This window comes from Tamandua tetradactyla, chromosome 20 (assembly GCF_023851605.1).
Source record: "Tamandua tetradactyla isolate mTamTet1 chromosome 20, mTamTet1.pri, whole genome shotgun sequence".
NCBI lineage: Eukaryota > Metazoa > Chordata > Mammalia > Pilosa > Myrmecophagidae > Tamandua > Tamandua tetradactyla.
The window spans coordinates 56,629,344-56,645,271 of record NC_135346.1 but is presented as its reverse complement, the minus strand read 5'-3'; the positions used below and the strand labels follow the sequence as shown (position 1 = coordinate 56,645,271).

Genomic DNA, 15,928 nt, shown 5'->3' with positions numbered 1-15,928 from the left:
TTCTTCCCTTTACAGAGTACATGAGTTAGACTCTGCAAAAGTAGATCATAAAAGGTCAGTAACATCGGTTGTCAAAAGACACGGGATATGAGTGAAGAAAGCCTTTCACACCACTTTGGAGTCACTTAGAGAGTGCAGACTTTTGTGCTGAGAGATTTTACCAATGACTGTGACATGGTGGCCAAATAAACCCATTCCAAGCCTATTTAGCCACTTCCTAGCTTTGTGACCACGAGTCAACAACTTGCTCTGATTGCAGGTAGTTCCTCTACAAGTTGGAAACAATAATCTTTAACTCATGAGGATGCTATAGGAATAAATGAAATATACAATGTATCTAAAGTGCGTGACAGATAGCAGTTGTTTAATGGCAGATAAACAGTAGCGATGATAATAAAAACAACATCACAGCTGGGGGATTCCCCTGCTGGAACAGGGATCCCTGTGCCAGACCACCCACGGACAAGTTAACCATGGTAACGTTAGCATCTTTCCCTGTCTGCTCAAACCTGTGTCTTCCCAGCCACACCGGTGACAATAAACCAGCTTAAGATTCTCTCTTTTTTCCTTTTTATGGGATGAATGTTCTCCTTGATTAAGTTAAACTGTCTGAACTGGAATATTAGCTCCATGGGGGCGGAGATTTGTCCTACTTACTGCTGTCTTCCCAGCACCTAGCACAGATTTGTGCACACAGTAAGTGCTCACCAAATATTTCTTGAATGAATGGTTGATAGAACAATTTTCATCTGCAATTTCCAAACTTTCAATCAAAAAAAATTTCATGGATGTCTTCCCCTGTGGAGACATCCTATGTTTTTGAACAGCATCCCTGCCATCCAGCCAGGGTTTTGAAGTCAAGAAATAATGAAAAGAAAAAAGATAGTAATTGCCAGTTTAAAAACAATGTTACACCATGCCATTGGAGATTCAGATTAGAGAGAGGTAACAAGTGCAGACCAAATTTTAGCCTAAAGGAAAGCATGATGCTTTCATTGGCAAGTGGAGTCTGATTTCAGGGACGGTACTGTTTCTATTAATTACCTCATTAAAAGAAATTGCCTGAGGGGTCTCTTTACACTCTCAAAACTCAACAGGCTTTAGAAAATGAAATTTCACAAACTTTCAATACAAAGTGTGCTCTTGTTATCTGATCCTCAGCTTTGAGAAGAATCTAAAAAGAATCTAAAAACAGAATTATTTTAGATCACTGGTAGGCAAGGCCAAGTTCATGTTCTCCAGAGTCCCTTTTTGGTTCTGTTGCATGCTGTGTATCATTCCATCGACTGCCTGGCAAGAAATCAGAAAACACTATGAAAATACTGGCACGATCACAGGATAGGAAAATCAGAAACACTGAGGGGTGAGCAAGCCCATTTTCAGGGGAGGGGGGCAAACACTAAGGGGCAGTCCAGTCCATTTAGGGGAACGGGGGACTCAAATGCTCTGGTTTGGGCCTGTCCATTCAGGGAATAGAATAATCAAACTCCCTGAAAGATAAGCCAAACCAGTCAGGGAATATAGGGATGGGCCAATTCATTCAGCGAGTGATTTCTTTGAGGACCCAACCACGTCAGGAAACCCCTTAGGTGCTAAAAATAGACCTATTACTATATTCAGCAAAGTGTATCATTCAATAAGTACTTTAGCTCTCCAGCAATGGAAAAGGTGCTATTAAACAGCAGCCCATTGGCATGACTGACTCTGCTGAAACATCACAAACCCTGGTGATGAAGAACAGTGGTCATTAAAAGTGCCTATGACATAATAAAGAATTAAACTATCAGAGTGGAAATAACGAAATTAGGGTGACCGGCTATTTGGCTATCAACTCCCAAAGACTGGCTTAGCCATGACCCTGTTAACCTCTGTCTCCAGCCATGACTGAGTGACCCCAGGGCCAAATCCCATGCTGAGCTGGCTGATCAGATTCTCTCATGCTGGAGCTGGAACTCTGGAATAAGATCTTCCGAGAAGGAAGGGGCGTGGAGGTAAGTGTGGTTTGGGCCCCTAGGTAGATGCCCCTGATTGGTTGAAGATGTGCAGGGATCCTTGGAGTGGCCCGTGGTCTGCCCTCCTAAAGAGAGACAATTCAGCTTTCCCTTTGCAACCAGAAAGTCCTTTCTGAGTCACATGGGCATGGAATAGGGTTTGTGTTGGGTGCTTACTATGTGCCAGTAACTAACCTACATTACTTTATCAATTCTGACAAAAGCCCTTTGAAACAGGAGCTATTATCTCATTCATGGATGAGGAAACTGAAGTTCAAGAATGACAGAGAGCTTCTTCAAAGTCCTTCAGCTGGGAAATCGAATTTAAGCTGTGGTTTCCAGTCCTTTGCTCTTCTTGCTCTAGCATACTTTTGGAAGATTATAATGATGCAAGAAAGAAATCTATGTAGAGGGGGAAAAGGATTAGAAAGTAGTAAATCAGAATGCTATTCTATTAGGATACTGAGACTGGGAATGTTTTTTCTTCTTTTCTGCATTTTCCTGATTGTATTTAATGTACACAGAGAGTTATATGAGACCATGGGTGTAAAAGAGGAATAAAATGAGGCCCTTAGGTTTATTTCTGGGAAGGCCTTCCCTAAGAGTCCATTTGGGAACCTGCTTCTCCTAAACTCCACTTGGAGCTTTTTTTCTCCTCTCGGGGAAATTATCTTTTCCATGAGTCACCTCATTCCTGAGGCAAAGTGCCTTCTTCCTTACTTCAAAAAGCACTACGATTTAATCACAAATAATTGCTGCTCAGAAAAATTGGCATCTTACATCCCTCAGAAATGCTGTCTTTCAAATCAAACAGCTCAGTGAATCATTGTCAGAATAATAGAAAGTTCTATCAATCTAAAAACTCCACCTTTCTCCCACGTGTCTCTTGAAGTTACTTTTTCTTGTATTGATTAATCAGGATGGAATGACTTCTCTCACCCCATCATTATGCCATAAAGTGTGTTGGCAAAAATTCAGGGAGCTCAGTTCCTCTCCTGGTTAGAATGAAGGAACTAGCATTTATCGATCACTTACCTTATGTTATCTCATTCATAACAAAGATTGGAGAGAGCTGTAAGCATTGCCATTTTCAAGGTTGAGGGAGAGCTTAAAAGGGGTCATGCTGTGGCTGTGTCCTTAGGCAGATATCATTTAGCCTTGCTTTCCTCATCTTAAGGCAGGAAAAAAATAATAACAATATCGTATCATTGCATTGCTATTAGGACTAAATTAAATGGTATTGATTTCATATTATGAGCACATTGACATTTAAAGTGTGCATCTAGGAATGTAGATCTTGTACATTTCCCAATAGATTTATTTCTGGAGACTTTAAGTTGCTTTTGGAATTGTGGATTGGAACCTTTTATTTCCCCGTTATATTTGTAATTGCTTACTGCTTGTTGTTTTTCATTTTAACCCTGCACACACTAGAATACAAGCTCTACCAGGGGGAAGTGTTACTATGTTTGCCACTGTATCACCAACTCTTCAAAAAGGGCCTGGCACATAGTAGGTACTCAATAGATATCTGTTGAGTGGATGAATCTGGCAAACTTACTGAATTCTCTTATTAGTTCTTATGACACCGGTCAAAAGTGGTGAGCTCTCTGCCCGATGTGCCCATGTGCTCAAATGTCCAATTCCTGAGCCATCGGGTTTCAGAGAGAAAAAGTTTATTGCTAAGTGAAAGCAGCAGATCAGATGGTCTACTGGCCTAAAGACGGGGTTGTTACCATTATAAAAACAAGTATAACCAAGTGTAAGCAGCTAGAATTTGCAAATGTGAGAGTGGAGTTATGCTAGAACTAAGCTAACCATTATGAGAACAAGCCAATGGTTAGTCCTAAACTGACTGAATTCCTTCATTAACATTAGGAGGTTGCCTTTGTGATTATAAGTCTCCAAAGCTGAAAAACTGGAGAAAGGGGATGTCAGCCACAAGGTTTTTACAATCGCAAGGTCACAAGATAAAGGCTATAGAGTTAATTATCAGAGATCAGGGCAGCTGGATGAGAGTTCAGCAATTTCTGTCATTTCCTTCTGGTCATTCTAATACACAAGAAAGTTAAAAAGAAATATCTGTATAATGAGTCAATAGTCATAATCATTGTTAAATCCTATCTTTTCAATTGTTCTTACAGCTTTCCAGTTGATTCTCTTGAATTTTGTTAGTAGACAGCAAGTTTCCTGAAATTTGTGATGGTCTTTTCCTTTCCAATATTTATATTCTTATTTGAAACATTGGTCAGGGTAGATATCTCTGTGTTGGTCCTGTATTCAATTGTTGTGCATCTAGTATTTTTTTAAAAAGTGTGATTTTGGGGGATGGTATGGAGTAGGGTTCTGTGAGCTGCCTTTTATCAGATTGTGGAAAATTTCGTGCTATTCCAAGTTTCCCAAGGTTTTATTTTTATTTTTGTTAGAAAGAAAGCCATACATGAATGAGAATAAATGCTCACCCAATTGTGGAAAGGAAAATAATTTATTTACGATCTTGCAAGAACAGGTGCCCAGCTGAAAAATGGTGGCTGGTGCGCCAAACAATAGAATGCCACAGATTTTATGCCTGTGTCTAGCACCCAGGCCCCTCCCGTTTCCCCGTTTCTCCACTGATTGGATACTCCAGAAGTTACAGCCTGTCTGGATAGTCCAACTAATTCAAATTTCCTGCGAAGGTTTCTGCTTTTGATTATGCTTCATATTTCAGTGAAGCATATTTTTGAGGCTGTTATTTATTTCAACTTGTTTCTACTTATTTGTTTCAACTTGTTTCTAGGCTTACATCAGACGCTCTCTCCTTCCCTGCCAGCCAGACTGGTTTGAGCTGTCCAGCAGCCCCTTCCTGTGCCATCTTATGTGAAAGCGAAACTTAATTTTCTTACAATTTTATTATTATTATTTAAAAACAGGAAAGAGTGCTGGATTCCATCATCTATGTTTCAGGTGACATGGAGATGATCATCTGGTTTTTGTTCCTTTAATAAATTGCTATAATTTCTCAGCTATTAAGAGAGACAATGTGCATATGGAATACTTTTTAAATGCACATTAACTAGTTCACCCACAGTTGGCAACTGTATAAACATATTGATGTCTTTCTAAGAAAGAAAATCATCTACACATCTGCCTGCTTATGCTGCCACCCCCTTCTTAGTGCCCTTCTCACCCAAGGGGGGAGAGTATGCTAATCTACTTAGCAATATTACAAGATATTTCTTGGGTCATGTTCACAAGTGAACAGAGTCACTGTGCATTGAAGTTCCTTCCCTGTTGCCCTCTGTGAGGCATGGATAGTGGCCAGAGTTGGTGATCCCCTGGTTCCTGGCTACCTCTCTTTTCCACTTGTCTCTTCTAGGAGGATGTGAGGGTAGGTGCAGGTTGGGGCAGGCTGGTCACCCTCTTCCCTCTCTGGAACTTCTTTTGTATGGCTGGCCAGGGGATGGCAATAACTCAGTATTGGGAGTCTCATGCCCACCTACCATTTTCAGAGGTTTCTTTTTGGCTGGCAGGAAAGCTGTACCTGTGTTCCATTGGATTACTGTTTGTTTGTATCTAGCTCTCTCAGGGATTCTGTGGGGAAGAGTGATGACTAAATGGGCAGAATGTGGTGTTCCTAGGTTCTCTTCTCTAATACCAGGAATCTTAAAAGATTTTGGATGAAGATATTATAGTGGCTTGAACTGTGTCCCTCAAAAATACACGCCCAAGTCTTACCCCTCACCCCCCCACTCAGTACTGTGAAGGTGACCATGCTTAGAAATAGGATCTTTGCAGGTGTAATTCGTTAAGGATCTCAAGATTAAATCATCTTGGATGTAGGTTGGGTCCTAAATCCACTGACGGGCACAGAGACACAGAGAAAAAGTGACAACGGAGGCAACAGTTGGAAGGATGCGGCAACAAGCCAAAGAACGCCAGGGATTGCTGGGACCCATAGGAAGCTAGGAGGAGGCAAGGAAAGACGCTGCCCTTGAACTTGGCCTTGCTGACACCTTGATTTCAGACTTCTAGCCTCAAATCAAGAACTGGAACAGAATAAATTTCTGTTGTTTGAAGCCACTCAGTTTGGGGTACATTCTGATAGCAGCCCTAGGAAACCAATATAGGTATATTAGGTTGAATGTTCAGATTAGATAAAATGTCTTGCTATCATACTATAAATAACTACATTCTAAAACAAGTGCACAAAAACACATAATTTAATGGAAGGGAAATTTTAGTTTTTTTTAATATCTAGCTATAGGGAACTGGTTTAATAACTTACATCATCTTATTAAATTATACTCAAAAGCTGCTACAAAAGATAATTATTAAATCGACCTAGCAACATGTAAAAGAAATATTTCTGCCACAGTGTTGAAAGACCAATACATAATACACGCTTCTATTTGGGATATATAAAATGATGCCTATGTGCAAAAACTGAAAGAAAATGCAGAAAAATGAAAATGATTCTTATGATAGAACAGTGGAATCATAGGTGATTTTTACATGTTTCTATTATTGCTATAAAAACATTTTATAATAACTTTAATTAAAATTTGACAAATCTTTCCTTAGGAGTATGAAATAGAACAATTATGGAATTGAACATAATCCTGTAAAATGTGGCATGCCACAGATCTACAAAAAAGCAGGAAAAAATAAATTTAAATAAATTCATTCAATTTATATAAATTTATATAAAATAAAACTTTAATGAAAGGTCAGTATTCCTCATGCTAGAATATTGAAAAAGCAAAACCGAAGGAACATCCTGCGCTGCTCTTTTCCACCTTGCTCTCAGGCTCTGGCATTCCAATCCCATTCCCAACACCTGCACCCAAGCCTGAAGACAGTGACCCTCCTGATCCACCTGGGTTTCAGAAATCCCCATCACTCGGCCATCTGTCCCATGAAGATCACACATCGCCGATGTTTGGTAAGTCAGTGTGGATAAGGAGATCTCAGTGAGGCATTATCCTGTTGAGTCACTCCATTTACAAAGGACTGAGCAGACATGTGTATTTGTAGTGAAATAAGCATGAAGGAGGCCTGATCTCCTTGGGTCTTAGCATCTAGAAGGGTTTATTGGATAACAAGTTGTCTCTTAGTAAAGCAGGGGGAGATTTATCTGGACCACCAAGCAGCAGCTGATTTGGCTTCTTCTAAGAGTGAGGGGCACATGAGAAAGATGGATTTGGGGGACTTAAAAAAAATCCACTTGAAAATTCTACCCCAAAGCTCTTAAATCCAAGTTTAGTTCAAGTGAACAGACACACCTAAACCCAAAAGATAATTTCTTCTCTTAAAATAGTCTGAAATGTAGAATATAATCCATTTATACTCACTCCTCCACACCCTTCAACTATTTCAAATCAAAAAGATTTTATTGTACTTGTAATTTTTTTCTCAGACTTCCATGATATCTCTCTAATGCGTGTTCTCCCTGAAAGGCTGTAATAACTGGGAACCTATATTCTTTTTTCTAACTTCTGTAAAAAAATATATATATATAGTTGAACTATTCTAGGAATTTCCAAATCCATCACTTTAAAAACTTTGTTGAGCACTTATTATGTGTAAGGAGTGCATCTTGGAGCTGTGTAAAAGTTGGGTAGGGGAAGCCAATGAAGATGATGTGGAACCTAATCTTGACAAGTTTTGAATCTAATAGAATACGAGGCATATTTGTGGCATTAGGTGACACTGAAGCATGACAGGTCACCCATGGAGCAAGTTATGGTTCCCAGAATGAATTCTAACAGAGAGCTTCAGGCTGGGCTCATTCAGGAAGGCTGCTTTACTGGGTAGAAAAGATAGAGAAGGGCATCTCGGGCAGAGGGAATTCTGTGAACAAAGACATGGGAGCTCCAGACGGTCTGATTGAAGCCTAAAGGGAGAAGACATTGCTTTTTCCATCTCTGTGCCCCCCAGCATCTCATATCACAGCTGGCCTGGAGCACAGCTTCCTAAAGCAGGGACTGTTTCTTATTCCCCTAGGTATCCCCGAGACCAGTCTGGCCCTGGCACCAACTCCTTACTCCATAATGCCTTGCCGCAATTATTATGGAGTGGGGGGTCTCTAAATCTAATGTCTGCAGGGCCAGAAAGAACTTTATGGTCATGGAGATGAGTGAAGCAGATGAGTACAAGACATTAAGCAGCAGTGAGGATTGGGTCCAGCTGGAGAGTGTAACCACATTGGAAGGTGGGTTCAGTGTGGCTGCGTCTCCTAATTTTTTGAGAAAAGTGAAAAATATTGATTTAGACGGGGAAATGTATGAGGTTTGAAATGTCCAAGGACCAAATAGAACATGCTCCCAGACCAGATCCTGTTCAGCTCCTGAGCCACCAGTTTGCAACCCCAGGGCAGACCCTATAATTGGAATTGGAGGAAGGTCAAGGCTGGAATGGCAATCTGGGGATGCTCTTTGCAAGTGCCTTGAATGTCTCCCTGTGGAGCTTTTACTCTATGGGTAGCTGGTAGCCTCTTGGTTTTTTTCAATAGGCACATGGCAGCAGCAGTTCTGTAGCTGGAGAGGAAGAACGTACATGGAGAGAGTGGGGAGACGAGAGGGTGGGACATTTGGAGGCTTTTGAAGTATCCAAGATGAGAGTTGATAAGCGATAGCTGCTGGAGAGCTGCCATGGGGATAGAGAGGATGGGAGGGGGGGATGCAGCAATTTAGGAGGCCGAATGGGGAAGACTTGGTGAGCAATGGAGAGAAGGAAAAAGAGGCAATAAGGTTGACTTCAGCCTGGTAGCCTGGGTGCCAGGGTGCCAGGGTGCCAGGTAAAACAGTTGCAATGGAGTATAGTTAGCATCATACCTTCTTTACACACCACATCTCCAACCTGCCATTTTCCCTCCTGCCCACCTTCCGAACAGTCCACTCAGGGAAAGGGCTGCCTGCTCACTCCCAGCCTCTCTCTTGTTCGCCTCCTCCTATAGCTTTGCTATTTTAAATGCCTCCTCCCCTAGTGCTCCCAAAGCTCATCCCTTTGCTTTTCTTTCCCTCTCTCCTCCCTTCCCTGCTCCATTTCCTTTACCGCGTTGTCCTTTCAACAAGCTCCTCTAATCTGTGTGCTTCCCTCCTACAGGAAGCCCACGCACCTCCCCACCTCTTGCAAATGAGGCTTTTAAAGCTAATTAGCTCAAGTTTTGGGTTATTTTTTTTTATTCAGCACAGAAGCCGTGCACTTAAAGAAGTGAGACCAGGTGACTTCAGCTTATTTTTAGTGGCTGCAATTTGGAGGCTGTGGCATCTATTGTCACAGCAGCACCCTGAGACCAGAGCTCAACTGCAGAACCCAGGGGTCTGAGGATTTGTAAAATCTGTGGAGGACAGAGAGGTTAATCTAGTGATGAGGTCACATCCCATGGCCTTTTTGAGACCTGCCTTTCCAGCCCTGCCCGGACTGAGAAATTATCAGAGACAGGGGAGCAAATGGGTAGGAAAGGAGAAAGGGAGGGAAAGAAGATAAAATGTGAGTTCTTCTGTACACACAGCTTAGTGCATCCCCCTTCATTCCTTTGTCTGTACTGTTCCTTCCCCTTAGCAAGTCCAATGTCTCCATTCTCTATCCTCCAGATGATCAGCTGGGGCTCAAGAGTCCCCTGGCTCTTAGAAGAAGTAAGAAGATGCGGAAAGGGAGATTTCTTGGTTCTAATGTAGACGGTTCCTCTCAACCCGGGTTCATGTTAACATCTAAGAGACCCAGTCCTTGAAACCGGGGAACTTGTATCTATTGGATATGGAGGTTTCATCACTCTGTAAGGAGAAGGAGGTTCATTGTACCTGGGACTATTCCTCAGCCTGAAGAAATGAATGAATATGGAGACCTGCAGCAACACACAAACTGCAAGTGCCTTATGAGAACTGAAAGAAGCCAGACTCCAAAGCTCCAAATTATATGATTCCATTTATATGAGAATTTGGAAAAATGCAAAACTATAAGAATAAAACTCAGATCCGTGGTTGCCAAGGGAGGCAAGAATGGAGAGAAGGCTGACACTAAATGAACATGAAGGAAGTATTTGGGGGGTTGCAAATAATCTTGACTGGGGCAATGACCACATGAGTGTATGCATTCTTCCAAAACCAATAGAACTGTATGTCTAAAAAGGTGAATTATACCCCATGACTTACAAAACAAAACAACGGCAAACAGAAGCAGAGCTGGAGACTGAAGCTGTAAATTCAGATCCATCTCTCTCATCCAAATCGACAGTATCTGTGCGAACAGGGTTTTGTAGCTCAACTGGGGCTGCCTAAGGCTTTGGAATCTCATGCAGTGCTGACCCTTTCTGTGTGACTTTTGAGCATGTTACTGCATGTGTCTCCATTTTAGCTTATTCATCTCTAAAATTAGAAAATCAATAGAACCTACCTTGCCAAGTTGTTGAAAGAATTCAATGACATAATGGAGGTAAAGGGGTAACCCAGTGCTTGGTATATTTTAAGTTTTGAATAAATGTTCTCTGGTATCATTTATTATTATCCCCAAGGAGACTCGGATCCACTGACTGATTTTATTCTTACAAGAACTTGTGAGTTTTGAAATCTGACTTCCCCAATTAAGATTCTTGTGAGACTCTTCATTGGAATTCAGGGAGATTAAGTGCCCTGCCTTTGGTTGCCCACTTCATAAGCCATAGGCTGGGGCCTTGATCCTGGACTTCTCTTGTTACACCTTATGGGTTTTCCATTCCATCACAGCTTCTTGCTTTGGAGAAGCCTACTTGCCTGTGTGCTTTGGGCTCAAAATCCAACCATGCCCTTCAAGCCAAGATAGGAAGAGGGACTGTTGAGCAGACTTTACATGCAGTTGCAAGTATCCTGCAGAGGTGGGATGGGTACTCACTGGGGCCTCCAGAATCCAGGACATGAGCCCTGGTTTTGGTAAGACTCATTCTGAAATCCTGTGCAGGTGACTTAGCATCTTTGAGTCTCAGTCTTCTTTTCCATAAACAGGGTGAGATCATTCCTGCTTTATTCTCCAAAGGGTTTGCAGTGGGAATCAAATGTTGATCCATGATAAATGGCTCCAGAAGTGCATCATGTGCATGAGGCCCTACTTGTTATTCAGCTAATAGGAAAATAACAATAGAAGGCAGGTTCTTCTGTTTATGTCATGATTCGCTCTGTTATATATTTTCAGGTTTGCTATCACCTGGCCCCGTCAGGGGCTGTAGGTATACCCACACTCTCTGGAGGGAAAAAAACTTTCATAGTTTCATTCTGTTCCCTTTCTTGCTAAGATCACCTTCCACCTTGCCCACCACCTCTATCCCGTATCCTTCTAGTACATAAATTGTGCCATCTTCATCTTTGCACCTCCAGGGATTGGCACAAGCTGTGACTGAGCTAAACTGACTGGGAAGACATTTGCTGTTTAAAACTCAGCATCTGCTTTTGCACGAATGTGCTGCCCTGTTTCCTGGCATTTACTACCCAGGGAAATCTTCTACTCATCCTGCAGGATACTATCCAATGCCACCCCTGAATGTCCTCCTGGACTGTCCTCTCCTCACTGCTACGGCCTCTGTGCAGACCCATCCCATCAGAGCACTTCTGCCATGGGTTAGGTGAGCTCTTTATGGGTCTTACTCTGGAGGCGCCTTTGGATCAGGGAACATGTCCCAAATCCATCTCCAGATCCCTAGGAATCTCAGGATCAAAACAGCATAGCACAGAGGAGATGCTCAGAAGTCTTTGCCCACTAAATAGCTGGGTAATTGAGTGAATGAATGAAAGCATTAATGAATTAATGATTTCCCCCAGATAATGATTCTCAGGCTCCTTTCCAGCTGTTTCCTCCTTCTTGATGTATTCCCATGTTCCTCACCAGTTCTTCCATCCTTATTCTATTACTTGTTGTCAGTGGTTCCAGCTGAGGAAAGAGGGAGTGGTCTGGAGAAGGTGGTGTTTGATGACTATGTGAGGCAGGTTTTGTATGTTCAACCAGGTAATTCAGCAGCTCCTGGAGGAACACTCTTCTCTAAGTGGTAGAGATGGTGGGGCAGGGTAGAGTAGGAAACAGCAACACATGACAAGTTCGTGGAAGCTTCTAGCTGCGATTTATACAAATGTGCTTTGAGATTTGCCACTGAAGTGAGCACCCACATTGACCCTTTTCCCCTTCCAATTTATTCTCCATATAGCAGCTTGAGAGAATTTTAAGACTTATCATGTTGCTGACGCTTCAAGATTCCAGACAGCCTATTAGCAAAGCAAAGCGAAATTCATTAGAACTTACAGCAGTAATGAGAACACCACCTTGAAAATCCTTGGCGGTGTCTTGGAAGAGAGAGTTCAGAATACATTCATAGACTTGGGGGCTCTGGGCTTAAGTGATTTAAGTTTCAAGGTGGGAAATTCTTTGGGACAGGCAAAGTTTGTAGCATGGCAGGATAGGATTGGTGAACACAGAGTGTTGTCTGCAGGGAATTTAAAAAAAATAATAAAACCAACTAAAAATTGGTCTGCTTTTTATTATCTCTATGCTTTAGCAATTCTATATGAGGTCAGTGATAAAATGCTCCTCCCTGTTGGGGTGGATGGTTCTCATTGCTTTCCACTCCTTGTAGACCACTGAGTTTAAGCTTTGGGGTCCTGCACAGGCATGGGCCCCTTCTAAGGCTTGGGGAGGGCTATAGTAGTGAATTCACAAGATCACCCTTTTTTTGTACAATTTGGAAAAGTGATATATTTAAACCACAATTACTTAAGACTACTATCTCTTTCTAGTCCCAAATCCTCCCCTCACCTTTTCCCTTGGGCAGAATAATTGGATTCATCAAGGTCATGTTTTCAATCCAGTAAAGAGGAAATGAAGATGGGATCCAGTAGTTGGTTTTAACTTTGACTTCTATAGTCAATTCTACATGTAGTTGTCGGGAGCTACCACAGTGTCCCAATGGCTTGCAGAATGCTGACTCCCTAATATAGTGATTCTCAAGTATAGGGCATTTTTGTATCACTATATCATGGTAGGTACTAAAGCAGTATAAGTGTCCTATGGTATTCAGCCAGGACAACATAGGTAGCTAATAAGGTATGAAACGAACAGTGTTAGAAGCTGGTCTTTGGAAAATTCTTCCAAATCTTTCAGCCCAAATATTAAAAAAAGAAAAAAAAAAAAAGGAAAGAAGTGCTCCCCAATTTGGTAATAACCTTTAAAATTTATGTAATAATGAGTTATGAAGTTGAACAAACCCTTTTCTAAATCATCAGAAATGAAAAACAAACTTTGATCTCAACCGTGATATAGGAAAGACTGACTTATCTGTCTATTCTCTCTATAGAAAATATTAGAAAATTGGTATAATTGTTGCAATGAAAACTGTATGAATAAAAAGACCTATAGAGATGCCTCAGGCAGTCAATACAAATGTTATATTCTGGATTCGTGCCATTTGAAGTATTTGCCATATTTCTCAATTCCGGAATTTGTAGTGATTTCTTTTGTTCCTTCTAAGTAAATATTTGCCTTCACCCCTAATTTTGCATTTATAATTTTATATTTTTTTATAAGAGGCTCCCCAACTTGGAAGAAGGCCCAACAAACCCATAGTTTGACCTATATTTATGTCACCTTTAGTGTTGAGTAGTGGTCTTGGGACCGTCCCTGTACTTTCTTTGAGCAGATACAGCTTTCGGTTATTAAATTCGTCTCCTAAAAATTGCCATTCATTCAACAGTGACAATGTGCCAGGTGCATTAATACTCAGCTACCTTATATGACATGATTCTCACGATCACTTCCCGAGGTAAAAAGTGTTATCATGATTTCCATTTTACAGCTGGGAAGACTGAGGCTTTAAGCAGTTCCGTCAGTTGCCTGCAGTCACACAGAAAGGTCGTGTTCCAGATAGAACTTGATAGGGAGCATGGCCCAGACTCCTCTGAGCTGGATTTGAGAAGTCAGAGGTAGGAAAGCAAACATTGCTTCATTAACATTTGGGAGCCAGTTTGATTCATTAATCATCTCACCCTAACACTCCCCGATCAGTCTGTTCATTGCTGTTAATCAGCCGGTTCCTGGGAGGGAACTGCCGGCTGGCGCTGCTCTCCTCTTAACCCTCGTCTGCCCACGTCTCAGCCTGTAACAGAACCTGACCTTGAGGGTGAAGAGATGGCAGCGGGTGGTGTGTCCTGCGGGCCTGGAGCACGGAGCAGTTCTGTTTTGTTAAGGGAGTGGAGCGTCAGGCATCTTGTCTTGTTTAGTAAGCCTGACAGCACCTCCCTGTGAGTGCACGGGTCCCCATTTTACAGATGAGGAAACTGAGGCTCAGAATTGGCCTGCTTGGGCTTACCTGCTGGCAAGGGACGAACTGGCACTGGTGTCCGGAATTAAAGTCCCAGCTTGGCCACATTTTAGGCAATCATCCAGCTTCAGATTTGTCATTTATACAACAGAGTTAAGAATTCATTTCTTACAGGGCTCCAAAGGTTAAATGAGAAGCTGGAGGCAGCACCTTGCACAGTACCTGGCTGTGCTGGTTTGAAGGGATTATGCACCCCAGAAAAGCCATGTTTTACTTTATTTTTATTTTTTCTTTTTGTTTCTTTCTTTCTTTTCTTTTCTTTTTTTTGAAAAGCAATGTTTTAATCCTGATCTATCTTGTGGAGCACTGTAGGTTGGAAACTTAATTCAACTATCTCCATGGAGATGTGACACACCCAATTATGAGTATTAACCTCTGATTAGAGGGAGATGTGACTCCACCTATTAGTTTACTGGAATCCTTTAAAAGAGGAAACATTTTGGAAAAAGCTTGAGAACCACAGGAGCCACGAGAGCCCACACAGCCAGAGACCTTTGGAGATGTAGAAGGAAAACACCCCTGGGGTAGCTTCATGAAGCAAGAAGCATGGAGAGAAAGCTTGGAGACATCATCATGTTCACCATGTGCCTTTGCAGGTGAGAGAGAAACCCTGAACTTCATCGGCCTTTCTTGTGTGAAGATAACCTCTTATTGGTGCCTTAGTTTGGACATTTTTTTATAGACTTGCTTTAATTGGGACATTTTCACGGCCTTGGAACTGTAAACTTGCAACTTAATTAATTCCCCCTTTTAAAGGTCATTCCATTTCTGGTATATCACATTCCAGCAGCTAGCAAACTAGAACCCTGGCAAATGACAGATGTTCCACAAACAATTATCTTCTTTAAATGTCCCTGACTTCCAGGTGTAGAGTTTACACTTTCCTCTGGGGCGGGGGTGAGTTGGGGTGGGGAGGATGTAACCAGTGGCTTTAATTCCCAACCACTTCTCCAACTCCCATCCAGCACTAACCTCCAGTAGAGCCCCCATTGAACGTATCAAGTCCTCGGGCTTTTGCATAGGCTGGGCTCTCTGCCTGGAAGGCTCAAGCCTGACCTCCCTTCCATTGACACAATCAAGGACCCCTTCTTCTGGGAAGCATTTTTCTGATCTCATAAATCAGAATGAGTTGCTTTCTCATCCTCGGAAAGAAGGGAGTGAAATCAGTACAAAGCTGGCCAAGGACTGGTCCAAAGTGCTTCCCATCTCTCCACCAGTTCTCTGATTAATTGTCCTTGCAAGAGTGTGTCTGGATCAGACTGAATCCACCGGGACAGAGAGTGTCAAGAAGTGAGTCTGCAAGTAGGAGTCTCTTGAAAATTTGTTCTTTTTTCCCACGATCCGACTTTCCCCAGAATTTGAAAGCTCTCAACTCTTTAGTTTTAATTAGTAAGATTCATGAACTTGCCAACACAAAATGAGCTCTTAGCTTTGAATTTGAAAATACCCAGATTTCAAAAGGCTAAAAAAGTCCCCTTCATAAATCAATGTATTTACCAATTCATTTGTTTCTTTGTCAGACGGGTGCTGTCCACCCTGTCCTTGCCGGTGCTGTAAGGGCCACCTGGAATGTGCAGGGGGTTCCTGACCCCAGAGCTCGACCAGCAGCCATGTAACAGCT

The 15,928-nt window shown here is 42.0% G+C and overlaps 1 protein-coding gene across 8 annotated transcripts in view; it reads left to right on the top strand.

Moving 5' to 3' along the window:
* Positions 1 to 1,679: 1,679 nt before the first annotated feature.
* The window catches only part of LOC143664137 (uncharacterized), an 81,008-nt gene continuing 66,759 nt past the window's right edge, over positions 1,680 to 15,928 (top strand). For 6 of the 8 annotated variants that reach the window (XR_013166340.1, XR_013166339.1, XR_013166337.1 and 3 more), the window contains exons 1-2: positions 1,763 to 1,991; positions 6,781 to 6,915. Coding sequence is in view for 2 of the 8 variants with exons in the window: in XM_077137684.1 (XP_076993799.1) it covers positions 1,938 to 1,991; positions 6,781 to 6,915 (189 nt within the window). In the remaining 6 variants the exon portion in view is untranslated. Of the gene's footprint in view, positions 1,992 to 6,780; positions 6,916 to 15,928 lie in introns of all 8 variants that reach the window. The other 2 variants (XR_013166341.1, XR_013166342.1) reach the window with 2 other exon arrangements.